Source organism: Talaromyces atroroseus (genome assembly GCF_001907595.1).
Source record: "Talaromyces atroroseus strain IBT 11181 chromosome Unknown scaffold_0, whole genome shotgun sequence".
Classification (NCBI taxonomy): Eukaryota; Fungi; Ascomycota; class Eurotiomycetes; order Eurotiales; family Trichocomaceae; genus Talaromyces; species Talaromyces atroroseus.
In genome coordinates this window covers 409,794-436,894 of record NW_017971432.1, presented here as the reverse complement: position 1 = coordinate 436,894, position 27,101 = coordinate 409,794, and the positions used below count along the sequence as shown (strand labels likewise).

The 27,101-nt window shown below is 47.1% G+C and overlaps 10 protein-coding genes across 10 annotated transcripts, besides 1 other annotated feature; 5 read left to right on the top strand and 5 right to left on the bottom strand.

Moving 5' to 3' along the window:
* Positions 1–387: 387 nt before the first annotated feature.
* UA08_00158 (hypothetical protein) lies at positions 388–4,383 on the top strand (the record flags this gene model as incomplete). The annotated part of the gene is made up of 5 exons (XM_020259933.1): positions 388–895; positions 950–1,541; positions 1,595–1,760; positions 1,823–4,321; positions 4,378–4,383. The coding sequence occupies 5 exons, from the start codon at positions 388–390 to the stop codon at positions 4,381–4,383; spliced, it is 3,771 nt and encodes a 1,256-aa protein (XP_020124818.1).
* Positions 4,384–4,987: 604 nt separating this feature from the next.
* UA08_00157 (hypothetical protein) lies at positions 4,988–6,616 on the bottom strand (the record flags this gene model as incomplete). The annotated part of the gene is made up of 1 exon (XM_020259932.1): positions 4,988–6,616. One exon carries the CDS (start codon positions 6,614–6,616, stop codon positions 4,988–4,990), a length of 1,629 nt encoding a protein of 542 aa, XP_020124809.1.
* A 696-nt stretch (positions 6,617–7,312) lies between these two features.
* UA08_00156 (hypothetical protein) lies at positions 7,313–9,421 on the bottom strand (the record flags this gene model as incomplete). Its single annotated transcript, XM_020259931.1, has 2 exons — positions 7,313–9,304; positions 9,368–9,421. 2 exons carry the CDS (start codon positions 9,419–9,421, stop codon positions 7,313–7,315), a joined length of 2,046 nt encoding a protein of 681 aa, XP_020124810.1.
* A 712-nt stretch (positions 9,422–10,133) lies between these two features.
* Positions 10,134–12,882, top strand: UA08_00155 (hypothetical protein; the record flags this gene model as incomplete). The annotated part of the gene is made up of 4 exons (XM_020259930.1): positions 10,134–10,387; positions 10,456–11,901; positions 11,956–12,252; positions 12,309–12,882. The coding sequence occupies 4 exons, from the start codon at positions 10,134–10,136 to the stop codon at positions 12,880–12,882; spliced, it is 2,571 nt and encodes an 856-aa protein (XP_020124811.1).
* Positions 12,883–15,467: 2,585 nt separating this feature from the next.
* On the top strand, positions 15,468–16,678 carry UA08_00154 (hypothetical protein; the record flags this gene model as incomplete). The annotated part of the gene is made up of 3 exons (XM_020259929.1): positions 15,468–15,718; positions 15,775–15,879; positions 15,946–16,678. The coding sequence occupies 3 exons, from the start codon at positions 15,468–15,470 to the stop codon at positions 16,676–16,678; spliced, it is 1,089 nt and encodes a 362-aa protein (XP_020124812.1).
* Positions 16,679–16,751: 73 nt separating this feature from the next.
* On the bottom strand, positions 16,752–18,314 carry UA08_00153 (hypothetical protein; the record flags this gene model as incomplete). The annotated part of the gene is made up of 3 exons (XM_020259928.1): positions 16,752–17,952; positions 18,032–18,085; positions 18,154–18,314. The coding sequence occupies 3 exons, from the start codon at positions 18,312–18,314 to the stop codon at positions 16,752–16,754; spliced, it is 1,416 nt and encodes a 471-aa protein (XP_020124813.1).
* A 935-nt stretch (positions 18,315–19,249) lies between these two features.
* On the bottom strand, positions 19,250–20,856 carry UA08_00152 (hypothetical protein; the record flags this gene model as incomplete). The annotated part of the gene is made up of 4 exons (XM_020259927.1): positions 19,250–19,531; positions 19,605–20,103; positions 20,169–20,536; positions 20,593–20,856. The coding sequence occupies 4 exons, from the start codon at positions 20,854–20,856 to the stop codon at positions 19,250–19,252; spliced, it is 1,413 nt and encodes a 470-aa protein (XP_020124814.1).
* Positions 20,857–21,460: 604 nt separating this feature from the next.
* Positions 21,461–21,986, top strand: UA08_00151 (hypothetical protein; the record flags this gene model as incomplete). The annotated part of the gene is made up of 2 exons (XM_020259926.1): positions 21,461–21,506; positions 21,565–21,986. The coding sequence occupies 2 exons, from the start codon at positions 21,461–21,463 to the stop codon at positions 21,984–21,986; spliced, it is 468 nt and encodes a 155-aa protein (XP_020124815.1).
* A 1,034-nt stretch (positions 21,987–23,020) lies between these two features.
* Positions 23,021–23,451, top strand: UA08_00150 (60S ribosomal protein L38; the record flags this gene model as incomplete). The annotated part of the gene is made up of 3 exons (XM_020259925.1): positions 23,021–23,084; positions 23,205–23,333; positions 23,402–23,451. The coding sequence occupies 3 exons, from the start codon at positions 23,021–23,023 to the stop codon at positions 23,449–23,451; spliced, it is 243 nt and encodes an 80-aa protein (XP_020124816.1).
* Positions 23,452–23,856: 405 nt separating this feature from the next.
* On the bottom strand, positions 23,857–27,044 carry UA08_00149 (hypothetical protein; the record flags this gene model as incomplete). Its single annotated transcript, XM_020259923.1, has 9 exons — positions 23,857–24,480; positions 24,534–24,670; positions 24,936–25,027; positions 25,081–25,109; positions 25,276–25,454; positions 25,516–26,497; positions 26,563–26,694; positions 26,750–26,933; positions 27,001–27,044. The coding sequence occupies 9 exons, from the start codon at positions 27,042–27,044 to the stop codon at positions 23,857–23,859; spliced, it is 2,403 nt and encodes an 800-aa protein (XP_020124242.1).
* Positions 24,791–24,930: a repeat region (Identified by RepeatMasker using a combination of RepBase library and repeat library created with RepeatScout).
* Positions 27,045–27,101: the final 57 nt, after the last annotated feature.

The following is a 27,101-nucleotide window of genomic DNA, read 5'->3' as shown; positions in this document are numbered from 1 at the left end:
GACTGCATGCAAGGCTCTCGGTGCCTGGTGAGGCCATCAGGTGGACTCAGGCAGCTAACGTTAGTGTGCCATTCCGTGATCTGTATTACGGATTACCGTACCACCGTAATAAATACCGATCTTATCAGTTTGCTCTGTTTGCCGGAATTCCACGACTCCAACTTTCCAACTTTGTCGAGACGAGAGGGGAAGCTACCTCCACACATCCCAGTGACTCAAGGATGTTCTCAGATCCTTGTCCCTAGTCCACAGGCTTCTGACTCCTGTAGTCACCTCTCCGAAGCACTTCTGCGTACGGAGTTGCTAATCTTGCAAGGACGATCAGAAAACGGCATGCTATGCAGACCTCTGTGGCTTATTTCTAAATAAAGTCTCTAGGTTGAAAGAATGGCCACAGGCGACACGAATACGTTTCAGAGGCCGAGCCAATCTCGTCAACGGCCTATTTTCTCAACGCGATCAGCAATTGAAGATGCAGGTAGACTGGCTCCTAGTGAGGTGTCTCCCGACGCCGTCCGTCGTTCTTCAACAAATCCATTTGAACCCATGACAGCCGCCTCAAGGCCCTCTCCTCGGCGTCATCCGCAGTGGACTTCATTTTTCGGTCGTATTTTCCAGTGGTCCTCTGGTCGAAGCCCTACGCCGGAATCGCAACATGTTGAAACTACTTTTACAAATCCAGTTGACGGGGACGATGCAGTTGTCGAAGTAAGCTTGGATCACAAGAAAGACCGCAGTCGACGGCAAGACGTCGGTGCAAGTATGGCTGCTCAATCGAGTAAACTAGGCACATTTTCGGGTGTCTTTGTGCCCACATCGTTGAATGTCCTCAGTATTCTTATGTTCCTGCGTTTCGGGTTTATCCTCGGCCAGAGTGGTGTCCTTGGAATGATGGGTGAGATATTCAAATGCCATTTTTATTAGCTTGCAGCTCATGACAGTTTATCAGGAATGCTTCTCGCGGCATACATCATTGACCTGTTGACGACGATGTCAATCTCGGCAATTGCAACCAACGGAACAGTACGTGGCGGTGGTGCATACTACCTGATATCTCGCTCCCTGGGTCCCGAATTTGGCGGTTCTATAGGGATAGTGTTCTATATGGGACTTATCTTCAACACAGGAATGAATGCGCTTGGTTTAGTGGATTGTATTATTGAGAATTTTGGCATCGAATCGGGCTCTTGGTCGAGGTTCTTGCAGGAAGGGTTCTGGTGGAACTATCTATGGGCATCAACAGTCCTGTGTGTCTGTGTAATCATATGCTTTGCGGGAAGTTCCATTTTCGCTAGGGCTAGCAACGGCCTGCTCGCCATTCTTCTTATCTCGACACTAAGCATTCCGTTCTCTGCTCTAATCCAACAGCCGTTCAAATCGAGCAAACTAGGAATCGAATTCACAGGGTTCCGGGTGAGAACCTTTGTCGAAAATCTGAAGCCTCATTTGACCAAGGGCGCTGCGGGAAGCCAATTAGAGCATCGAGAGAATTTTCAAGATCTATTTGGGATTCTATTTCCAGCGACTAGTGGCATATTTGCGTACGGCTTTCTTACACATTCATTCTATTCATCATTTACTAACTTACCATTAGCGGAGCCAACATGTCTGGGGATTTGAGAAACCCAAGCAAATCAATTCCGAAAGGAACGCTCTCCGGATTGCTCTTGACCTTCGTAACCTATACCGCCGTCATATTATCAATGGCTGCATCGATTACTAGACAGTCCTTTTACAACAATATCAACGTGATTCAAGTAGTAAGTGTCTAGTCAGATCCTTCTTCTTCCTCGACGACAATATGCCTGACCTTTCCTTATAGACGAATGTCTCTGGAACTGTCGTGTTGTTAGGGGAATTTGCAGCCTCCTTTTTCTCCTCGCTATCGGGTCTCATTGGCTCGGCTAAGCTCCTCCAGGCCATTGCGCGCGACAATCTAGTTCCAGGCCTGACGGTTTTCGGTCGAGCCAACACGAAAAGCGATAACCCCATATTGGCTATTATCTTTTCATTCATTGTGGCACAAATCACCATGCTTTTCGATATCAACAAGATTGCCTCGTTCACAGCTATGACATATCTCATGACTTTCTTGGCCACCAACCTTGCTTGCTTTCTTTTGAAAATCGGTTCAGCGCCAAACTTTCGACCATCATTCCACTATTTCAGCTGGGTCACGGCCGCACTGGGTGCGGTTTCCAGCCTTGCAAGCATGTTCTTCGTTGACGGTATATATGCGACTGGCTGCATCGTCGTGTTGATATTTTTGTTTGTGTTGATTCATTATACTTCTCCGCCTAAATCCTGGGGAGACGTGAGCCAAAGCCTAATCTACCATCAGGTGAGGAAATATCTACTCCGACTCAGACAGGAGCATGTCAAGTTCTGGCGGCCTCAGATTCTCTTATTTGTAAACGATATAGATGCTCAGTACAAAATGGTTCATTTTTGCAACTCATTGAAGAAAGGAGCTTTGTTCGTTCTTGGTCATGTCATTGTGACCGATAACTTCACTGACGCAGTGCCGGAGGCGCGTCGTCGACAGGCATCTTGGACGAAATACATCGAATATTCAAAAGTCAAGGCTTTCATAAACCTCACGGTGGCGCCGACTGCAGAGTGGGGAGTTCGCAGCATCGTTTTAAATTCTGGACTTGGGGGCATGAGGCCAAATATTGTTGTCATTGATCAGTATCGGCAAGATCAAGGTATAGGAGATATTTTCCATCGGAGACAACGAAAGCGACACTCGAAAGCTCTCGATGTTACTCTGACCCGACAAGGATCAGACGAGAGCCATGGATTCTCACCATATATAATAAACTCTACGAGTGCACAAACATATTTGACAATTCTCGAAGACCTGCTTTTCAAGTTGCGAATCAACGTTGCTGTTGCAAGAGGGTTTGATAACCTGGAGCTGCCAAATCCAGGGGGCAGGAACGAAAAGACCTTCATAGATTTGTGGCCTATACAAATGTCTGCAGAGCTTACCGCCGATCAACAAAGCAAGCAGAATGTCCTAACAACGAACTTTGACACATACACCCTAATCTTGCAGCTTGGCTGCATCTTGAATACGGTACCTTCGTGGAAAAAGAGCTACAAACTTCGCGTGGCTGTATTTGTGGAGTACGAAAGTGACGTCGAGGAGGAACGTGGTAGAGTCTCGACTCTTTTGGAGAAGCTCCGAATTGAGGCTGAGGTACTTGTACACTGTCTGGCTGGTGGTGATTTGCAGACCTATCAGGTTATCGTCAACGGTGATACATCGTCTGCAAGTGAAGATGTTATGGCCAAAGTAAACTCTGTCCTCAAAGACGAGAGTTGGTGGAATGACATCCGAGAATATCGGCACAAGTCCAGTGGCGCTCAACAATCTAGCCAATCCTCACGAGCAGCAGAACTGTTAGACGGACTGTCCCAATGGCCGGTAGCGTCCTTCCAGCAAGGCGCACAGCGTCAAGCGGCGCCGAGATTTGAAGGTATAAAAAATCTCGTACGATCTGACAGACAGCAACGAAGGAGATCAATTTCCAGTTTCCGCGGTATGAATGTGAACATGGGTATGCAGACAAGCAGACTCCTCGATTCAATGGTTAACTACCATTCCGATGAAAGTGAGGACTCGAGCAGTACAGACGATGATGACGAACCCGAGCCTTATGTGAGCGATAGCGAGGATGGATCTACTACGCCACGCACTAGAGTTGCAACACCAAGGATCATGAACGCAATGGGTACGCCAGAAAACCTGTCGCCCAGCAACACCGCTTCCATGGATCCAGCACAGGACGAGCGGGACGAGAGCAACGATACGGCACCAGAAATGCTTGGGATAAGCAGCTCAAATACCGATGCCGTCGCAGGGGACTCATCATCATCCCTTTCACGTCCCGTGTTCAGTAGAGCCCCCTCGGGAAACAGATTTTCATCGTCACCTATCCCAGAAACAAGAGTAAATCAGACCGAAGACATAGGACGATCAATCATGTTCTCTGATTCACCCCCACGCACAGGACAACCTGTCAACAGTCAAACATCCGACACTACTCCTTTCCACTATCACGAGTCAATATACGCCAATCACAACCGTCCCACAGCAGGCTCAGCGGCAAACAAAACACCGCATCCAGCAGCATCAGGTTACCCCAGCCACGCCGCCATGCCTCTATCCTTCAATGACCTACCCTGTCGCGCCCAGCACCTCATCCTCAACGAACTCATAACCCGACACAGCGCCGAGACAGCCGTGATGTTCACCACGCTCCCTTCCCCGATCGAGGGTACATGTCTCGACAGTGCATCCAGCGAGGCGTACGTGAGTGATATGGAAGTTCTATGTTGTGATGTACCGCCCTGTCTATTGGTTCATAGCAATAGTATGACTGTGACAATGAATCTGTAGCTCCCCTTTTTGTCCCTTTTTCTGAAGTTGATTTATTTTTTATTTTTTTCTTGCTTTTATTTTCCTATGATCTGACGATTTTGTCCTTACTCTCTTTATTTTTTTGTTCTGTTCATCACAAATTTGAAGCGAAGCATGGCATACATATTCTGATGATACCAGGAGGTTGCTCTTCCAATTGTTATAGAACGAAAATTATTGTTTCTTGCAGTTAGAAATTTTTTAATCCAGACAGAGCCAGCACACTGGGCAGTTACCTTGCTTTTTGTTTTTGCTTTTGAAACGAGTTCAGATTATTGATTGGATGCATAATGATATCCTCCATACTGCTAATTATATAGGTAGGTAACGACAATACACATGTAATCAGTGCAGTCACCGAATAGCCCTAGATTAGAAAACATCCAACAAAGAAATAAGAAGCCAGACACGCAGACATAGAAGTTTATATACATGATATTGTAAATGGGACCGAAAAGATATGCCGGAAGTGTGACATCGACACCAACAAAGTCCAGACTCCAGAGTCTCCTGAACATGAGACTCTTTATGTAGACATAAGAGTGGTCATATGATATATTACCGAGTCAGATTAACTGCTTTTCTCCAAAATTTCCAGCCTTCTCGTCTTTCTTGCGTGTTACTTGCAGCGTGAACGCCAACAAGACGCTCAATGCCTTCGATTCCAACGGCATTCTCGAATTTCTGCTGATCAATCTCTTCCCCGCCTTCTTCGTCGGTGCCGTTACGGAGAACGGCAGGATACAGCACGCCAACACCGTCGCCGCCGAGTGTTGTTTCGAAGCGCTCAAAGTTTTCTGCCGCGAGTGTCTGCTCTAGTTCTTGTAGAGCCTGTGGGGATGCGTCGGGTCGCATGAGCGTTATCGCGCATCCACCACCGCCTGCACCTGTCAGTTTCGTCCAGCCTATGTTGGTGTGGTCAACTAGTTCGCGGATGCGTTCGAGACGGGGATGCGAAACGCCTAGTGAGACGAGGAGGCCGTGATTGATGCGGAACAGAGCGCCGAATTTCTCTAGTTCGTCGTTGTCGCCTTCAAAATCTTCTGATGTGATCATCTCGTTGGCTGACATTGTCACTTTATCAATTGCATCTAACATAGCTTCTGTCACCTGTGGGTGTGTTACTCGTAGCCTGCCGACCTTGGCAACTTCGACAGCAGTAGATCGAGATTGACGCGTGTTGACTAACAGCAATGGCAGTTCAGGGAAATTATTTAACGGTGTGACTGAGGGAGGTTTGCTATAATTGCTCCGCCGGAAAAGGACCGCCTTGCCTCCGGCGGAAACTGTGTTATCAACACCACTGGGGTTGCCGTGAATGCATAGTTCACCCACAAATGCCCATCTGTTGATACGCTCAATCTGCACTTCGGCCTCCTCGGGAGGCTGGTCCGGGTGCGGCCCGGCCAATGTTCGGATCTGAAGTAAGAGTGCCGCGCTGAGGCAGACGCTGACACTTGCGCTGCTTCCTAGACCAGCACTAATTGGAATCGTAGATCGTAGAGTATAGATTGCGCCGTGGGAATCGGGCGAGCCCAATGAGAGGAATAGGTATAAGAATTGTGCGGCGGAGCTTCTATGGATTTTGCGTACATCATCTGGCTTATCTGTCGACACTGCAGCGGCATGTGGTTTAACGGCCTCTACCAAGTCCGGATCTAGCTCCGTGACAAGGTCGTAGTACATTTTCTTCTTCGTGGGGTGCTTGAATACATTCCATGGTAGCGAATCAATCTCCCACGTATGATCCAAGCCAATATCGCGGAAGTTCAAGGTGACGGTACGCTGTGATTTAGAGAGGGTGGTAACGAGAAGGTAGGATCGTAGGGAAATCGCTGCAGCAAGGGCGGCCTTGCCATGAACGACGGCATGTTCTCCAAAGACAATGACTTTTCCGGGAGCAGACACCATAAAAGGAGGAGCCATTGGCGATGACGCTTTGCGCTGGGCTCGTGACATCCTCGCGGTGTTTGTCGTGGTCGTGTTCGCGTTTGAGCTGTTGTTGGAAGCGGAGGTGGAGGGAGTCGGAATGCTGGCGTCTGAACTATCTGTGCTCTCGTCGCCGGGCTTGCTGATACTTTGGTCTTCAAATCGGCTCTGCAATTCGCTGAGGGTCAATTGTTGCTTGCTGTTTCTTCGCGTAACCTTCACGCTGCCATGCTTCTTGCGATTATTGCCATTGTGCATGTCGCAGAGAAGATGAAGGGGACAGGGAGTTCGAGATTGTGGGGGGAGATTTAAAAAGGGGGGGAAGAAAGAAAGAAAGAAGGCAAAGGTTACACGGCAGACCAATCTAGGTTAATCAGAGTGCGAGAAAGAGAGGAGGAGCAGGTCAGCAGCAGATCAGCCAGCCCGCTTTGCAATTTGTCTTGTTGCTTCGGAAAGGACAGGTCGATGAATCTTTTTGCCTAACTTGGGGGCCTTGCTTGATAGGGCGATACGTTTCTTACATTATCGTACCGCGACGCCGGTGCTGCGTTTTTGATCTAGCCTCTCTAGGACTAGCGCGATACCTCTTGTACGTGAGTCTCGACTATGTCGTAGCCTAGAGCAACGACGTGCTTTGTATGTCGTTAATATTCTAGTGTTCTTAGATATGCAAATGCAAATGCAAATATAGACACAAGGAAGCAGCATATGTTTTCTCGTTATTATTCAGTAGTTATATATTGTCCGACGTCCGTAATGCCCTCGATGTAGCTTAGCCTGTATAGACCCAGAGTATTTCCGTATCATCGCCAATCCCCTTGCTGGCATTAGAAATGCGGTTTGTACCACCCGCGAATCCGTGCAATGTACCAAAGAACAGGAAAATCATCAAAAAAACACTTGGTATATTGCTATTATCGTAATCATAATTCGTCACGGCGTCTTTCATCATCATCAGCCCATGGTGGTCTCCCAGCCATGGTCAATCATTACGTCCATCCAATAAACATCAGGCTCGCCGGCATCCATGCGTCGCCAAACCTCTTTTACAAGCTCCACGCAGATGTGAATTGGTTTTGGTGGAAGTACGTGGAGGAAGGAGCTGAGACGCCCTAGAATAAACTTGCGAGTCCTCGACACTTCAATTGCGTGCGCAGACAAATTCAGGGAATAGTCGTCTCCGCTGGAATCCAATGCTGGCAGCTCCGCCTTCATAGGAGGTAGCCGAAGCTCGCTTGACGAAGCCACTAGCAAGAATGGTTGCAAGCATCTCGTTCGTGACTCCAAGGGAACGGTCTTTAGGCGTGACATGGCCGTCAGAGCGATTGTAGTGAGCCATTCGGGTTGTACGTCCTTTGAAGTATCGTCCGTTCCATCGTCATCACCACCACTATCCTGTACACAAACATCATGAGGAAAACTGGCGCTCCCTAATAAAAACGTAGTCATCGGATCATCTGGCTGGTAAAGTAGCGCCGGATCCACAATCTTAGATGCCGTTTCTTTTCTGGAAATGTTTTCTAATTGTGAACGCTCGCGTAGAAGATCGGGAAAAACTCGGTATAACTGAATAAGTCCCGTGTACCGGTAGACTTCGGCCATGGCAAGTAAGTGCCATACAGGCGTATCGTTGTCACCGGGGTTCACGACATCTGTCTCCTCTGGATGGGCCAGACTCAACAGTCTCTCCTCAAGCTGCTGTGCTTCCCGAATCGCTTCTTGAGCTTGTGCTATGTCTCTTTGCGACGTGAATCGTTTGGTACGCATGCGCTTGCGTTCTCGTCGAACAAGCCGGCCAACCTTGTGAACAGTAAATTGAGTGTCACGAGCGATCCCCGTCCACGGATGTGGCACTTTTTGCGTCAAGAATCGATCACTTGCCGTTTGGGTTTCTAACTTCGAAGACGAAGTCAACGTACCATGGTCTGCTACATATGAAAGCAGCATTTCCCAGTATACGAGTGCTTCCTCGAAGAATTGATAGTTGTTGCGGTTCGTCAGAAGCAATCCACCGTTGACGCCAATTGTAGAGGAATTAAGGTGGTCGCGGAGGGTATTGAAAAAGGAAATCCCCAAATCATTCGGGTTATGCCAGCTTGCCGTCTGACCGAGCATTAACATAGCGAGAAGAGATTTATCATCAAGAACTTGTTGCTTTTCTAGAATAGATATGGCGTCTTTGCGCATTCTAAGCCCTAGTGGACCAAATTGAGGGAAGTCGTCCACCAGAGTGGCGGCTGCCATGCTTTGCAATGTTCGGCACATAGCCGGCGAGGACGCCCACAGACGAGACACGGTCGTTCGAAAGGGATTCATATGGCTGTCGTAACTTGAAAACAAGCCGGCAACTTCTTTGAAATAGTATTCAACTAGAGTAGATGACGGGTCTTCCAGCGACCTGCGCGGAAGGGGGAAAATACTCAGTCTGCTAGCTTGTGAAGGCAGGCGACACCTAAATGGCGACGCTGGCGAAGAATTTACATGGGAAAATACCCTGTCGGTAAGGATCTCCTGGTTTGTCTTTGGATGATCTCCCGGTGCCTGCTGAACGGTACCGGAACTTGAGGTCTGCGGCTGGTCCAAGTCAAGAGTCACGCCTGCCGTGATGAATGGCGGCGTGTCCAAATGTTCTAATTCTGGCAAGGTCATGCTGAATTGGTGATCCAAGTGCTCGATGTCGAGAGACTGGTGAAGGTCATTGGATGACGAGGCTTCGTCATTATTCGGCATACTCGATGAGACACGCTCCGATATGACGGAGCCCACATCATCATTAGTTCCCGGGCTTTCATTTGGAGAAATCAGAGAAGGTCGCCTCTTAGACAAGGCTGAGGCTTCGAAAACTTCGTGTTTCGTCACCCAGCGAATCGGCTGGGAATAGCCAGGGCAGTGTACGCCGAGTCGAGTACAGCGGCCACACGAGGGCCGAGATTCGTCGCATTTGAGCTGGGGAGAAGTTAGCCATTGTCAGGTCAGGAGGGAGCCGCAAGTCAGATCTCGGAGATGTACGCGTTTGCTCTTGCACGTGGCACACCCATGCCGCGACTTCTTGATGCCTCGCATTATGCTCTGTGAGTGTCCAATGCCTCCGTCAATCGCCAGATAGCGCTGCGTCTAGATAAGGAAGGCGCGGGGAAGCCCGCCAAGGAGCGCCGTTATGTAATTAGCCCGATGGAACCCAATTGGCTGGACTAGGTGGGGGCCACATTGTATGTTTCTTTTCTATATTTATCCATCATGCATCATTGAAGAATCACAGAATGCTGTCTCTACAGGGCCAAACCGCTAGACCCTCAATGGGCCTTTTTGTCCGCGTTTTTCCAAATTTGAATTGAAAGATGATAGTGTGGATTCAGTGCCGTAATAGTTAACTAATACCAACTCTGCCGTGTCTGTCAATGTCAATGCTCCGCGCAAAACAAAACAAGGAGGCTGAGACCGGTGGGTCTGCAATTTGCTCTATTCCGGATCGGGCTATGAGGCACGACGCTAATTGCCCAAAGGGGCAGCCCTTAAACGAAAAACGAAGGAACGAGCGAAGCTTGTTTTTGAAGCCTGTTAAATCTGGACGCCTCAGGCCTGCATCCACATTCTCTCCTTGTCTCATTCTTCAACCCTGCCCGTCTGTCTTTCCTTCTGGCCCTTGTCGTTCGCTACTTAATCAAAACGTCCGTTCTCATCGTCTGTTCTCACCTTCGTTCTTCGTCAGGTCCCTCCTAACCCATACACTCGCTTGGCACATGATGCATACCTTCTTTTCTGTCCCTTTCTCCACATGATGAGACTTGCCGCCTTTCGTTCACCTGGCCTGCGGCCTCTGCTCTTTTCCTTGGTAGTAGTGACCACTGTTGCCTCCAAGATCCTACATTTATATCAACATATTCGAAGCGTCCCATATCTGTCATTTCTGCTATATCTACCGACCTTCTTTCTTACCGACCTCGTCGTTTGTGTCCTTGCATGGACTTTGCTGTCGATATTCCCGGGTGCCTGGGGTACTGCGGCATTGGTCGTCGTTGCCATTTTGGGGTATGTACTGGTTCATGCCAGCTTTTTGTTTGTTGACTTTCTAGCCACGCTAACTCGAATGCCTCTAGTGTTTTTGACTTCGGAGCAGCTTCGTCTCAATTTGGGTTTTTCTATGTTACGGGTGCCGAAGTGCGATGGGACGCTGCATCGAGCCTCGCCACTGACGCCGCTGGCTTCAAGCTCCTCCTGAGCGGCTTGATACCTGTTTTTGCTTCCGGCACACTTCTCCTTACTATCAGTTGGGCTCTCGCGCCTCTGATTTCGCTCGCCTTTGACAATTGGCTCTCAGTCATCACTGATACGGCATCCGTGCTCACCAATGCTAGAGGCAGATACCTCCCGCTTGCCAACGAGCCCAAGCGAACCAATCGACGGAGATATGCTGTGTTTTTTACAACGGTTGCACTAATATCTGTCGTTACATATATCCGCCTGTACCGACCAAACGTGCCGTATCGCCATATGTCTGGAACGATACCTTTTACATTATTGGCCGTCTTTCAACATCCAAACAAAACATGTACCGCACACGAACCGCAGCCTTTTCCCTTATCCAAGTTGGTTGAAAGTCAATATTGGGAACCCCAGAATGGGCGGTACAAAGGCTGGATGCCAGATTGGACCCTTGTTAAGAATGGCTCGTTGGCAACAAAGACACCATTATGGGCTCCTGAAACATGGCCTGCAGGATTTAAAAGGTGGTCCAATAACCCGAATGAAAACGGACTCCTAGATTCCGAGATGACTGCCGATGATGTGACATGTCCAAGTATAGACTATCTTCAAATTTCATATAACCCCATTCTAGATCCAATGCGCATCACCAACTTGGATCTTGAGTTGCTATCCCCGGTGCAGAAAGCATTAACAAATCATCAGATCCCAATCCGGCATGTGTTTCTCATCGAAATGGAAAGCGCTCGCAAAGACATCTTTCCAATAAAATCGGGTTCTCACCTTCATCAAGCGATCAAAAAGTCCCATAAATCAGCGACTCAGAAAGACATCAATGATCTCAATTCACGGCTAGCTGCTCTGACACCGGTAGCTGAACAGATCACCGGTGAGTCTGGCAATTTTCAGCTAGGAAATAGAGGCAACCTCACATCTGAGTTGTGGAAAGACAAATCTGGTCCTGGGATGGGCGGGATCAATGTACTTGGCGCAGTAACAGGAAGCAGTCTGTCTTTCAAAAGCGTGTTGGGAAGTCACTGCGGCGTGGGACCTCTCCCGGTGGATTTCATGTTTGAAGCTGATGCTGAAATCTACCAGCCATGCATTATGCAGATTTTCAAGCTATTCAACCAGCTTAAAGATAATGATGAAGACACATCAGAGGATATGCGCACAAAAAAGTGGAAATCTGTTTTCATGCAATCTATCACCGCAGAATTCGACCATCAAGACAAATTGAACAAACAAATGGGGTTTGATAAATCGGTGGTCAAAGAAAATATAAGATTACAAAGGGCAAAACACTATCACAAGGGCATGGAAGAGATCAATTATTTTGGGTAACACGCTCACAGTATTGATCATTTAAAACCACCCGCTAATATGACCATCAGTTATCCCGAAGTGGAAATTCTTCCATACCTGAAAGATACCATTGAAGAAGCCAAGTCTAAAGATGAGAGACTGTTCCTTTCGCATTTCACAAGCACCACACATCACCCATGGGGACTGCCCTCGGACTTTGAGTCTGAACAATACTGGGCTAGTAATCATCTCGTTTCGGAGCATGAGGATAACAACAAGTACCTCAACGCTGTTCGATACGTCGACAGATGGCTTGGTACTATCATGAAACTTTTAGAGAATACCGGAATTGCGAATGAGACGTTGGTCGTCTTCGTCGGCGATCAGTTAGTGTTATGATCCTGAATCTTCTACCCTTTCATCTTGCTAACAATTCACACAGTGGACAAGCATTTTCGGAAGACTCGCATACCGTTGGAACCTTTGAGAATGGTCATATCAGTAATTTCCGAGTCCCCTTAGTATTTCGCCATCCACTATTACCGCGTATTGAGGTGACTGCCAATACCTCGTCGATATCGATTTTACCCACAATCCTAGACCTCTTGGTGAACACGAATTCTCTGAACGAGCGGGATAAAGATGCGGCTTCCGACTTGATCCATGAGTACGAGGGCCAATCACTGTTGAGGCCTTTCAAGGCTTCGCACAACGGTCGAGAGGCGTGGAACATGGGCATTATCAACACCGGCGGCACCATGCTCAGCGTGGCATCCGCAGCTGTTCCCTACAGACTCATTCTTCCTCTAACCAAAGATTTCACTTATACTTTCTCGGACATTTCTCGGGATCCGAACGAAACAGACGTCATTGTAGACTGGGATTTCTATACCCTACTCCATATTATCGAAAGGAAATATGGTCATGAAGCGGTTCGCTGGGCGAAGGACGCAGAGAAAGTGGGAAGATGGTGGGTGGACGAAAAGAAGCGGCTTTGGAACTACCATGAAAAATGACTGGGAAAATAAATAATAATGCATTTCAATGTACACTATTAATGAAAACGAATACAAGCCATCGCGATATGCGCATGTGGCTGAGCTCTCGAGCGAGCTCGCGTATGAAGGACTATCCATCAAATCTTGAAAACTTCAATTCCTATCCCTTTGTAAGCACTGTTTCCAATATAAAGAATTTCGTCATTCGGATACGCTTTGATCCATGAGATGATTTGGGCTGTCTTTTAGATGCAGTCCTCGGGTTTGGGTAGCTCAATTTTCTTTCTTGCATTCGGCGAGTGCCTTTTGTTATTTCATACGACGTAGCGTACTGTATGTAATTGACCGCTAACGTTATAACAGAGGGTCGTTGATTCGTAATCATTCGCTTTGCAGAGATTTCGATGCTCTGCTTCATTGCTGACTTGCTTCTCATAGAAATAAGAGATCTTATGGCAGCACTTGTCGGATACCCAAGACAATGAATGATTGGAATTTTGTTGTCATCTTTGCTCTTTCACGTTTCTAATCGAGCCGTGTCTCAAGCAGCCAGTTTGCAACTGTTAGACATCTAAGAAAGGCTGTGGACTGGCACTTTATCTCTAGATGCCAGGTCCCATTGTGTGAAGGACTAAGCTTGGTGTTTGATGCTGCTCGCAAGTTGGACGTATCCTGTCTGATATCTCGGGCTTGTACTAATGATAGTTAATAGTTAGCATGGTCACAACGAATGCATAATGGTTGCATTACCGTCACTTCAGGAGTTTTCGGGGTAGGAGCAGCAGGACAGCGCCCAGAGAAAGTGGTGAAACCATAGAATGCTCCCTAGCAGGGTGGTAACAACTCCATACTGTGGCCAAAATCTACCAACCCGTATTTGTTGGTTGGTCGCTGTGCTAGGAAAACATATAGATCGGAGGTCGAAAAGAAATCGTACTGGAGAAGTATCACTCGTCCACAAAGTCGTTGCCATCCTGTCTCTAGCGCCGGACATGATAGGTGTGCCAAATTCCGCACGAAGCAGGCACATACTTAGAGATATGAATTCCCCCATCGAGGCAGCCTAGTATACTGCTCAGGAATTACTGGAGATGGGCCGATAATATCCAGAAAGCCTCCCCTGTCGGCTGGATCTATCTTGGCAAAGGCTCTGACGACATCATAGTACCCAGCTTCGTCATTCGAAACTGCGGCAAGCATCCATTCGAGCAGTCTTCTGAGTCGTACCAGGTCTTGATTTGATAACGCTTTAGGCCTTCCCCAGTGGCCTTGATCAATTGAGATGCAGGCGCCTGCATCATGCTCTTAACGATTGCTGTTGAGGTAGTCCCTCAGCTGGTCTGCTGCAAGTGGCCATTCATTTAATGGGGATTCGCTTGCAACGGGCTTACACTGAGTGACAAGAAGAGGTTTCCTTGGTCCAGTAGCGGTGATTGATATGGCCCACGATCCTCTTTGCATATTTAATGACTTTTTGTATGGTCTCAAGCCGCCAATCTTGCTAAAGCACGGCTAGTGTTTTCCCTTTATGCTGTACGCTTCTTTCTTTTAGTCATATTATGTGACATCTTAGGTAGTTAGGACGGTGAGAGCTGCTAGGGATCTGTCAAGAATGTTAGATAATAGAATAAACAGCAGGCTAGCCGTAACCTACTTCCTTCTAAAGAGAAAAAGGCACGTTTAAAGACTTCAACGTCGCCTTTGACATGATTGTTTTGGAAGCGAGTTCAGCTAATGGCAAAGAACAGCTGCACATGGGCCCTATCACCGTTGATCCAAATACGCATATCATTGTGAAGCTTTTTGCTAGATTCGCTCCAGCCAGCTTCGTCAAAAATATATGTCATATCCGAAATGAGCTCTATATTTGGCTCGTGTCGGCTTGAACGCGTGGGAGGGAGTGAAAAGCTTGGAGGCCATGTTGATATTGCAAAGACATGACTCTATGAGTCTGTGATAGTCAACAGAATGGTAGAAGAAGTGTCCATGGATTGAAGGAATTAAGAAGATACCTTGAATGGAAAGGGGAAGGAGGACGGGGAAGAATGTTTTCAAAAGGGGTTTCCTTGACCGAAAGCTGGAAGGGGCGAGAGACTGGCGCCCCGGTGCCCGCCTTCCCAGTGAGGTATACATGCGCATAGAAGTCTGGTTGCTGCCTGGTTGCCTGACCAGAGTTATCAGTTTATGCATTCTTGATTCTTGATCGCTATCAAACCCGGCTGTACGTTCCATTACAAGCAAAACGAGTGAGTGATCCAGTAAGCAGTTCAATCAGCAAACATAATACATGTAATTGATATTTGAAAAAGCATGTCAGACTCTGAACCGAGGCCAAATATTCAGTACTGCGATTATTTATGATGTGCATACACAAATGGCCATGTGTAGCAGCAGAGAGCCTCAGGCAGATCGATGCCTCAGGCTCCCAAAGACCGCCCCCACCACGGGCCGTTTCTTTAAGCGTAGAACAATCGATGAAAACAATAGTTACTTGCTTTACTGGAGACTACTAATTGACTAACTCTTGCGTCTCCCTTGACTAGCTTTCTCTCATCAACTACATATCATCTCTTCATTCCTGATTCTCGAGTGAAACATACATCATGGAGCAGGGCAAATATACCGACTCTCCGGAATGGTCAGACATCCAACCAATCCCTCTCGACGACGGCTCGCGCGAAGAAGAAAATTATGGGGGCAGCAGTAACCCTCTGGCAGTCATTGCCTACAAGCCAGAATACCTAGAAGCCACTTCTTATCTGCGTGCTGTCATGGCAGCTAATGAGATGTCTGAACGTGTTTTGAGATTGACCGAAGACGTGATTTCAATGAATCCGGCACATTATACTGTTTGGTATGGTTTGCTTAAACATCTCTGGCGAAAAAGCAGCATCCTAATATATGGTACAGGCTTTATCGAGCAAAGATTTTGTTTACGCTTGAAAAAGATTTGACTAAAGAGCTTGCGTGGCTGAATAAAATATCCCTCAAGTATCTCAAGAATTATCAGATATGGTACGACTGTTTCATACTAGGCTTCCCTGAACATTTGCACGACAGTGACTAACAAATCAATGACAGGCATCATCGCCAGCAACTCATGTCATCAAGAGAACATTTCCCGGCCCTTCCATCCGACGAACTGGATTTCTTGATGGACATGTTTGCAGCTGATTCCAAAAACTACCATGTCTGGTCATATCGACAATGGCTTGTGCGGCATTTTGATCTCTGGGATGAGCCACGAGAGATCAGTGACGTGAACACGCTTTTGAATGAAGACGTCCGCAACAATTCTGTCTGGAACCATCGGTATCTGCTCCGTTTCGCGCCTCGACAGGGGCCCGAAGCGGCGATGGCCACGGGCAGCTACACGTTGGGAGGAGATGAAAAGGGCCGTCTAGATGTCGTTGACGAAGATGTTGTTGATGCAGAACTTGGGTATGCTCAATCAAAAATTGTGCTTGCGCCCGAGAATCGTAGTCCCTGGCTCTATGCGCGGGGTGTGTTGCGCGCTGCAGGTCGACCGCTTTCAGAATGGAAAGGGTTTGCGAGTCGGTTTATCACGGAAGAAATTGTTGGTGATGCCGGAAATGATACAATCATACACGTTAAAAGCAGTATAGCTCTTGAGTGGCTAGCCGATGTCTCCGGTGAAGAAGCTACACATCAAGAGCTGGAAGAAGACGCCAGGAAAGAGAAAGTGGCCGAGGCAGTGAAGATGTTAAAGTTGTTGAAGGATAAGTACGATCCTATTCGGAAGAATTATTGGGACTATAAGATCCATCAGCTTTCTGTTGCAGTTGCTGTTTGAAGCTGTCATGGTGAACTCGTGATTATTTGAAGGATATGTACATTGATATTATCGAACGAAAACGAATAAAACTTCAGTCCCAGCCATTAGCAAGTTTCTCTCTCCATTCACTCGCCATGCCAGTCGTGACATTACTGCCGCCACATACAACAATCACCACACGACTTTCGCGAGTCAAGCCAGGAACCAACTGTTTCAGACACGAAGACGTTAACATAATATCGCTTTCTGCATCAGAGGCAATACCACTATCAGAACACGAGACATTCAACCCTGTATCGTCATCATCTTCTCCATAGAAGCCTTCATCATTTGCTACTGCTTTTGCTCTCTTTTCGCCACGAGAATGGTGTTGCAGTGAAATGGATCTTTTTCTTTTATTGCCATCCCCAATAGCAGCTTCAATACACACCCCGCAAGCCAATTCCACCAGAATTCGCTCATCATCAGCCAAACGCAGACATCCCCTCGCTGCATCGGCGTCGGACAAGACAGCACTATGAATGACAACACCAGGAGGCGGCGACACGCAATATTCAAAGGTTTGCTCGGAGACTCGCACACAGGCCAGCGAAACAGCCATCGATGTGATCTTTGGTAGCGTAACAAGAGCTCCCGCGGACATGGCGAGGTTCATTGATTGTGTGCCATCCGTTTCGACGGCTAGGATATGAATATCCTTACGCCGTGTTATCTTTGTGCTTTTCTTTTGCTGTTTCGTTCGGTGTCGCTCAATTCCCTGAACTAGCCCATTCATCAAGCCTCCTCCACCGACACTGCAAATGAGGGCATCGACGGGGAGTGTCTCTTCCTCTTCCTCTACTCCCTCGAGATAGCCTTCCCCTTCTTCAAAAGCGGGTAATTGATAAGCCAACTCGTCAATAATAGAACTATTTCCATCCCAAATCGCCTCATGATCGAACGGGTGCAGGGCAATCTTTTTCATTTGTTTGCTATTATTATCCCTTCCTTCCTGCTCCTCGTCTGGAGATAGTTCAGAGTCCTTCTTCATGACTACTTCTCTCATATAGTCGCCCGCTGCAGCTATCGTATCGCCGTACTGAATCACCTGCGTCGCCCCGGCGGCACGCAGCTTGTCCACCATGAGCCGCGACGTGGTCAGGGGCAGGACGACTGTGCAAGGGTATGACAGGGAGCGAGCAGCACACACAGCTGCCAAGCCAGCATTTCCACCGGAGTTTATGAAGAAGTGCAATTGTCGGTTTGCATTTTGCGGGTTTTGGATGTGATGAAGGATTAGTGAGCCCATAGCCCTATATCAATCAAGCCACGTTAATCTATATGATAATCCAAATTTTTTTGGGTTTGAGGGACTATGGAAGTTTGATTTACCTTGATTTGAATGATCCACCAGGCTGTAAATTTTCGAGCTTGAGAAATATTCGACTATATCAAATGTTAGCCCCGACTGTTTGTTCTAAGGCTGTATCTTGTATGTGGTAAGGAAAACATACCATCCAGCCTTCTTCGACAAAACTGCGGACTCGACGAGAGGAGTCTCAATCCACGGCTTCCGATGTCCATGTTTGTTTGTACGAGATGCCATATCTTCTGTGGTCATCGAAGTAGAAGAGGGGGGAGGGGGAGAAAGGGGGGAATCGAGTCCGCCGTTCATTTCTGTAGCTTCCTTCTCTGATTTCTGTGATCTATCTATATGAAAAGAGGAGAATATAGCGGGTTAATTCAGGTTTGAAGGAATGAGTAGGTATATGAAAGATTAGAAAGAAATAAATTAGCACGCAGGAATATGGATAATCTGGGACTATATACAGAAAATAATTCCAGTTAGCCACCTAACTAAACTAACCCATTGTTCCACTTAGTCAGGTATCAGTGATCACACTCGCCATCAATTCTAGATCCTACGTACTTCATACTACGGAGACTATTATTATTTTCGTGCCACTGCCCAATACCTATTAGGAAGACAAGCCCTAAGCCCGTATTCCCTCCTCCTGACTTTGCCAACAAACGGGAATATACGGCATGTTCCCTTTCACATGATGTTCACAAGAGTATGTCGGCTATCTCTGATGTATCTCCAATTATATCACATATGTTACATAGCTAATTGGTGATATTTGATAGCCAGATAGAGAGAGAGATAGGATTGGAGTTTCCCGAATACTTGGTTCTCCGCGGAAAGCCAAAGCGCGAGTCAAGTCGAAGGTCAGAGGTTTTCCAGGGAAAATTGTCTATTATTTTGCTATTGCAGGCCTTGCAAGGAGGCGTACTTGTGGATTCTATGGGGTAATGGCTTTTCGCTTTCTTTCCCTTTTTTTTTTTTTTTTTTTTCTTCTCTCTTGGTTGGGCTCATGGACTGATGCCGGGTGTAGCCGCCGTCATCCGAATCGAGATTTGAGATATAAGACTTCTATTGCCAGCTGAGAGACAAGTTTAGAAATACAGGATTGTAGGTATGGTAGTCATTTACATATATTATACATACACCAGCAGTTGCGATGCGTCTAGACTTACGCCTGTAAGAGCCACCCCTCTTTAAGCCCGAGGACAACAACGAGCGGAAACTGTATATCCAAAGGCTCCTTCTTATTTCTCCATCAGAAGCTGCCGGAATAGGTGTTTATTCCTTTTCACGTCGTGGCCATAATCAAAGTCCGCTCCATAACTGGCCGATGAAAACCCCCTTGCGGAGGCACCCACGCCGAGAAGATCCAGCAATTCCGTGGATTTTTGGGGCATGAAAGGTTGCAGGAGAATGCCAGCGATGCGCAGACCCTCACACGCGTTGTAAATACAGCGGTAGCCTTGACTGGGGTCCCCCGTTGTGTCGTGGTCCCATGGTGCTGATATGTGGAAATAATATTGGACCTGTAGTAGATGTCATTCCAAAAATTAGTTTCAAGGCGAAGGCTGCTTGTTGCCATGATTTGATCTCTCTCACCAGTTGCACGAGTTTCGCGATTTTTTCAAGAGCTCTTTTCGGATCTAAATTGGCGTCCATTGACTTTCTGACACTTTTTGGCCTACTACGAAGACAGGCTTCAATTTCAAGATCCGATGGCTGTGGTTTAACAAGTGTACCATTCGCCGCAGCTTCTATGCACGGCCGCAATTGCAACTTAGCAACACCCAATGTGCGACTTGTCAAATTGCCGAGTCCACGTTGCAGATGCGTCCTGTAGTCGCGAACGACATAAGAGTTGTCGTAATCAGAATCATTATCTTGTGGGCCTTGAAGCATGAGGAAGAACCGCATGGAATCCAAGCCAAACCGGTCTATGGCAAAGAAGGGGTTCACGACATTGCCTGTGGACTTTGACATTTTCGCCTGGTTCATTGTCCAGTGACCATGGACAAGAACTGTCCGAGGAAGAGGCAAGTCAAGTGCCATGAGGAATGCAGGCCAGTACACGCAATGGAAACTGTGTGATTGTGTGTGACTGTAAGCAATGAAATAGTGGAATACAAGAACCGAAAAAAAAAAAAAAAAAAATCTCAGACTCACCGAACAATGTCTTTTCCTACAACGTGGATATCAGCTGGCCAGCCCATTTCCGATTCCTTGCCTGGGGTGAAAGGATAGCCAGCCTTTGTTAGGTAATTAACAAGCGCATCTAGCCAAACGTAGATCGTCTGGGATTCGTCCCCTGGAACCCTAACACCCCAGGTCAGACGCTCGGCGGGCCTGGATATTGACAAGTCCTGCAATCCCTCTCTTACAGACTTCACCAGAGCATCCATATGATGCTTCGGTCTGACAAAGTTGGGGTTTTTCTCATAGAACTGGAGAAGTCGGTCCTTAAAGGCAGATAAACGGAAGTGATAGTTGGTCTCCGATGACCATTCAACTTCTTTTCCGGTCTCAACCGAAACCTTTAAAATGTTACTCGATAATCCCTATTGAGAAAAGTGGCAGAAAAAGCACCTACCATTAATTTTCGGCCTGTCGCGGGATCCAAAGAGGGCTGCACCTGTGACTTCGGATAGAACGCTTCGTCACTGACAGAGTACCAGCCTTCATGCTTCTTGGTATATATGTAACCACGATGCTGAAGCATTTCCCAGAAATATCGCACAGCATCCTTATGCGCTGTATCCGTGGTCCGGATGAAGTGATCATGCGACAGGTTTGCGGCTTTTGCCAGATCCTTGAACGTGTTGCAGTTCATATCACAAAATGCCTGCGTATCCATGGCTACATTTTGCGCTGCCTGTTGTATTTTCATGCCGTGTTCGTCGGTGCCTGTGAGAAACTGAGCGTCGGAATTGCCTAGGAGGAGCTGCCATCGCTTAAAGGTATCCGCAAGGATCATGGAATATAGGTGACCGATATGGGGGGCTTTTTTTCATATGAGAAGTTAGCAGTTGTTTAAACACAAAGACAAAGGCCTTGACCCTAACCCGCATTCACGTAGAAAATCGGTGTTGTGACATAAAAAGGCTTTTTGGGACTGTCAGTCGCATAGTGACGCGCTCTCGAAAGCCGCCTCGTTGGAGACGAAGACGCGGTGTGTGAGAGAAGATATCTCGATCGAAGTGAATTTGAAGTCGCTAAAAAGCACTGTAGCGGTCGTTTTATTGTCGCCATTGGCTAGGAATATGGAAGGCACTATTTATTTGCTTGAACGAAATGCTGAGATTGCGGAGAAAGGAAGTCACCCCCGAGGTGGTCCAAGCGTTCTGGATTTATTTTTCTGGTCTTTTGTCTTCCTTGCCTACGAACTTGCGAACACTTCTCTCCTCCCAAGCTTGAGAAAAAACAACCCTTGTACATCTGCTAGGATTCAAAGCTGCAAAATGGCCACTCCAAAAGAAGATGACTATACTAAAGCATCTACAGAAGGTGAGACGACACAGCTCCAACCACCAAGCAACGCAACGATTCTAACGCAAAATCTTAGGGGCATTGGACTTTGTTCAGCTATACCATTCAGCGCTCTCGTCAAATAAAAGGTCGATAGCTTCATTCTACAGCGCTACGCCCACCAACATACTGTTCAACGGAAACGTCATTGCGGACGGCCCCGCGGTCGAGGATATTTTTACCAAACAGCTCCCCACAGCCCACCATGAGATTCAGTCTGTCGATTGTCAGATTATCAATAAGACCTATCCTACAACTACGCCTGGTACAAGTGTCAGAGCGAATGCCAAGAATATATCCATGCTGGTCGCAGTGAGCGGGTCGGTGAAGTACGGAGACAAAGACTCTCCGCTGCATGGGTTCAGCGAGACATTTGTCCTGATCCCCAACACGGAAAGCAAAGAGAAGAACAGGAAGGACTGGGTCATTCAGAGTCAAAACTTCCGATTAGTCGCTTGATCGCCAATGTCATGCCCATTTACGCTGTTCCGACCACCCATAAGAAGTCGAGTCCAGCGAAAAGCAGCGCCGATTACCATCGGACGAAACTTATGAACTCCTTGTCGGTCGCAAATTTGATCTCACTCGCTCTATCAGTTCATCTCGGGATGCTTTGTCTGATGGCAAAAGATTTCTCTGCGCACAGTCAGCTGGACATATAATTTCTCGTTTCAAAACCAGAGCACATCGGCTTACCGCTCGAAGCCATCTTCTTAGCTCTTCTGTCGTCCATTCTTCGGGTTCTATGAATGATCAGAGACAGCTCGCCACACAAAGGCCGGTGTATATCCGGCGTCTGCTTCGCAATGCTTCGAGTATCGTACCTCCTTTAGGGTCTGGTTCCGTGGGAAACATATCGCTGCCCCATATTGTCCAGGCGGATACAGCTGTGATGATTCCGGCAAAGCCTGTTTACCATCAGTATATTTTTTGTCCGTGTATTGAAAGGATTTGAGGTATTGTACCTAGAAGAAGATTCTACAAGCATTAGTTAGCTAGGATGTTGCTCGAGATGCAGAACTCGACGCACCTTGGAATGGAGGGCTTTATCTAATTGAGTCGGCATTGTTTAGAGATGATTAATTTGTATTGATAAGAATGGAAATAATGATAGGAATAGGCACGATAGCTGAAGACGAAACATGAAGGAAAATAATCCAAGGCAGCTCTATTTTTGAGCTCGCCATCTAGCATCATCTATCACATGTCATGCGCGCAGCCTCAGGCAACGAACGGCAGAGCTGCCGCGCACCGCCACAAGACACCAGCCAAACCACAAGCCGCGCCACGCAGGGAGGGCTCCGGCGGCGCAAACCCTAATTTCCGCAACGGATCCCACAATTTCTGGTCTGATCGAGATTGGTCGGGCCTTCCAGACCCGACGACGTCAATCGATTCCAAGAACCACCAGCCTTCTTCTGCATTCTTCCTTCTGCCACGCTCAATCTTGCAAATTCTGTGTCTTAGCACATTTCTCAGAAAATCTTTTCAAGATGCCTTCCGAAGTCTCCGATATCAAGCAGTTCATTGAGATCTGCCGCCGGAAGGACGCTTCCTGTATGTTTCCTTTTCCAGAACGATCCAAACAAAAATCCGCTCTAGTTGCAGAGAGATAATGCTATTGTTTTCTCCCGGACGCCTGGTTGCTGCTCCATACTAATCATATCTCGTATATAGCCGCCCGGATCAAGCGTAGCCGCAAGTCCAGCCAGACCAAGTTCAAGGTCCGCTGCAACCGCTTCCTGTACACTCTCGTCCTCAAGGACTCCGACAAGGCCGACAAGCTCAAGCAGAGCCTTCCTCCTGGTGCGTTTTCTTAAAGGGGGGAAAGGACAATGAAGGATCACCGTCAACTAACAGGAATCTGAGAAAAGCCCTGAAAATCGTCGACGTCTCCAAGGGCGCTAAGAAGAAGTCCATCTAAATCAAACCCATAATTCGGCATTGAGTCAAGGGGGAACGGAAGGAATATGGAGTGTGCGACATGATACCATGCGAAATTATCGAAAGAATGGATAATGACATGTGAGCGGATTGCATATGGAACAAACAGTATCCGTTTTGGAGATGCTATGACAGAAAAACAAAACATGCTGCAATAATAAACGGTTCAAGATCGACCGATGTGAGGAGAAGACTATTCTGCAATGACATATCTAGGATGTGTTTTTGCTGTATCTTCTTCCTGATTTGACATGTATTATACATCTAAATGTCCGATCCCATCGGTTAGTCCCTGCCATCAGTTCCCATCTTGGGGCACAGGAACTTACCTAGTTTCAAATCACAAGAGAAACCAAATAAAAAGTTCAAAAAAAAAAGTATTGTTCTAGTCTAGTTCGTCGTTATAGTATAACTCTATATACCCGCCTACACCATATTTATCCGCGAGTCTAGCAACCTCCCCTTCCTCCAAGTTATACCTTCTCAATTCAAACTCCCCGAAATAATTCGGTTCTTGAGCCACTTTCTCGAATCCAAGGGACTCGAATAGCGCCAGACTTCTGCCGTTGTCCTGCCCAATCTTGACACTCAGACACTTGATCTTCTTGTTCTCTGTTCCTTCTGCAGCCGATTGCAGAAACTCGCGCACAATGTCATCCTCATGTCTCGTAACAAACCATAGAAAACTAAGCAGCGCAGCACGTCCAAATCCTCTGCCTTGATTCCGTTTCTCGGCAATCATAAGCTCAATCTCGCCTATTACATTAACCTCCTTTTGTTTGTCGTTGCTATCACCATCATCGTCATCAATCCGTAAAAACAGATTGGTATCCCCAATCATCCGATCTGGCGCATCGTCTTTGCCCGACGATAATGCCGTGTTACTACTCGATGGTAGAGCCAAACAAGCAATAAACGTCAATTTGTCGGCATCCTGTCTCCAGCTTTGTTGCATAGAGTATTCCTCTTCCAGAGTCAGGGGCTCGGATGCTGTTGCTTGTTGGATTTCCTGTTCTTCATATTAAAATCTATGCAAACTGCTGGGAAATATGTTATAAATACCTCATCTTTCATCCATTCGTGATATTTCAGAACATGGCGTTTGGAATAGGGCACTAATAAAACGGCCGATGTTGACACGGCTGGCACGAGTAATAAGTTAAGCCGTACTTCTGATGAGGAAAAGATAATCACTTTACCTGTAGACGCGTTTAGAAGCATTGTCGATCTTAATTGTATTTGTTTTGTTGCTGCTAACAATGATGTTATAGGTTTATGCGAAATGTGGAGGGGGGATTTGTAGAAAGTAGAAGTATGTATTCAGGACGGAATCGAAGTGGTTAAGAGTAAATGACCATTCTGAGTAACAGGCTACTAAGAATATCTAGAGAACTACATTATGATGATTTCCTCTGTTATTTAACATGTAAATCCAATTTCCCAATGTTCCAACAGATCTCATACATGATTCATCTATCCTCAGATAAATTCTCACACGTTGGCCGTACTTGGCGGCACTCCCGTATGGTGCCAGCTTGCTCAGGCATCCAACGGATCTAAAGATGGCATCAAAACAAACTCTGCGCGTGAGAATCAATTCTAGTAATACATTTCATAATTCGTACTGTTTCTCTGGCTCTATAACTATTGAGTAGTTCTCTTTATGAGGGAAAAAAAGGCCCTATTTTAATTCTTCATGCCCTGAAAATAGCTGAAATTTAACCACCTCAACTTCCAACGTCTCCGAATCGACGAGAACCAGCTCCCCTGTTTGGTGAAACTTGGGTATTGAAATCAGGCGTACACGCGTTGGTGGCTTTTCATCCTCAGTATTGGCCATCTCTGAATCTGGTCCGTTTAATCTGAATGGTGGTGGCTCGCTTTCTACCACGATGGTCTTGAATTGTGATTGATTGCCAATGAAGAACAGATGTGGACAGGCCTGAAGAATGAATGGGTCATGTGTCTGGAAGGGATAGCACCCTGCAATAACCTGTTAGGAAAACTGAAGTCTATGTTGGATGTACAAAGAGATGTTACTCACATAGTGTATCAGGAGCTGTCGGCACTGCACATCTCCACCGGAGCATGGCTTCCATGATGCGAACGCTAGTTTCTCCATCGTTTTCTGCACCGGGGTTTCCATCCTCGTCGGAAAAGTCTAGATAACGGAGAACGTCATCCACGTTCTGTCCACTGCATCCCCACAGCCGCCATCCGTCAACGTAGCCCTCCCAAGGATTCGTGACGTTGTCGAACCAGCCCGGTTCTACAGCTGCATCTCCAGGCTGGCCGTCAGAGCAGTACATCCTCGCCCGGGGTAACATTGCGCGGTGAATCCCTTGCTGAGGTAAAGAGGAGTTCGCAGGATCGCTCTCGCCTGGCATCAATGTCACCGGTATACTGGGAAGTAACTCCGAAAGGAAATTGTCGAGTTGAGTAATAGGAGATGCATTGTACGCCGAAGCATCGTATCCGTATTTTTTGGGTGCCTGTTTCTTCCTCTGAGCCATATCTCCATCCATAGCTGCTGCGGCAGTTATTGTTTCGACATCGCCCAACGAGTTTCCTGCAATGACCAATCGAGATATCCTCGCCGGGGATTCATCATCTTCACCTCCAGGTCCTGTGTAGCCTAGTAAGTAATCTGTCAGAAGCTCCAAGGTCAGACTATCGCTCGACGAGCCAGTTATGCCTAGCCCGCTCACGAATGCTATTTTCGAGGCTTTGCCGCTTGTGTTTTCCGTGCGTTTTATTGTGGGTTCTGTCTTGTCTGTTGGCGCCATCTCCCACCTTAGCGGCTGAGCTGGGAAATCAGGGACCTTGATATCGATAACTTCAAAATCACCATTCGAGTTCTCCGTACCCAGAACGGCGATAATAACGCCAGTCACTAAATGCGTTGTTCGAAGCAGAATTCCCGTCATTCTGAGACGACCTGACTCATCTTCTAACATTATCTGGGTGGTATTCGGGTTCGAGGGATCGATATAGGTCTGTCGAGGTGGAGGGGCTGAGGCGTAGTTCTTTCCAAATAGAAACAATGCTATCAGATTATTATCTCTCGGCTTAGACATGCGGACAAACTCACGTCTTTTGCAACATCATCGAGGATGTTAGGTTTCAAGGGCAGGTCCATGTAGACGGTTCCAGTGACCCAGCACAAGTCTCCCTGTCGCACATCCAGGACTCTCGGTACTTTGCGCGCCTTCTCTCCAGCAATCTGACGGTTGTCAATAACACAACATCGAGACTTGCTTCACACTGGTTCTGCCTACAGTAAATCCATCCCACGCATCTCGTCCAATCTTCTCTGCTGCCGGTTTGAGTTTCGCTAAACGCAAGAAATACAAATCGCCATATTGTTGCTGATACTGTCGGGTGTCAGCTTTGGGCAATTGAAAAGTGTGAAGCGGTGTATAGGCTGAAGCAGCGCGGTATTCAGGCTGGTATTCTTCGCCACTACAACAAAAACAAATAGCAAGTTAGTTCTATCTCCCTCATGAACTTCATGGCGGGGCCGGTTTACCTGGGCGGCTGAAGGAACCTGTCGCTCGGAGTTGTAGAGCTCATGATGATTTCAAATTATCATCATATATTTGTATAGCAGGTGCAGGGTCTTTCAAATGC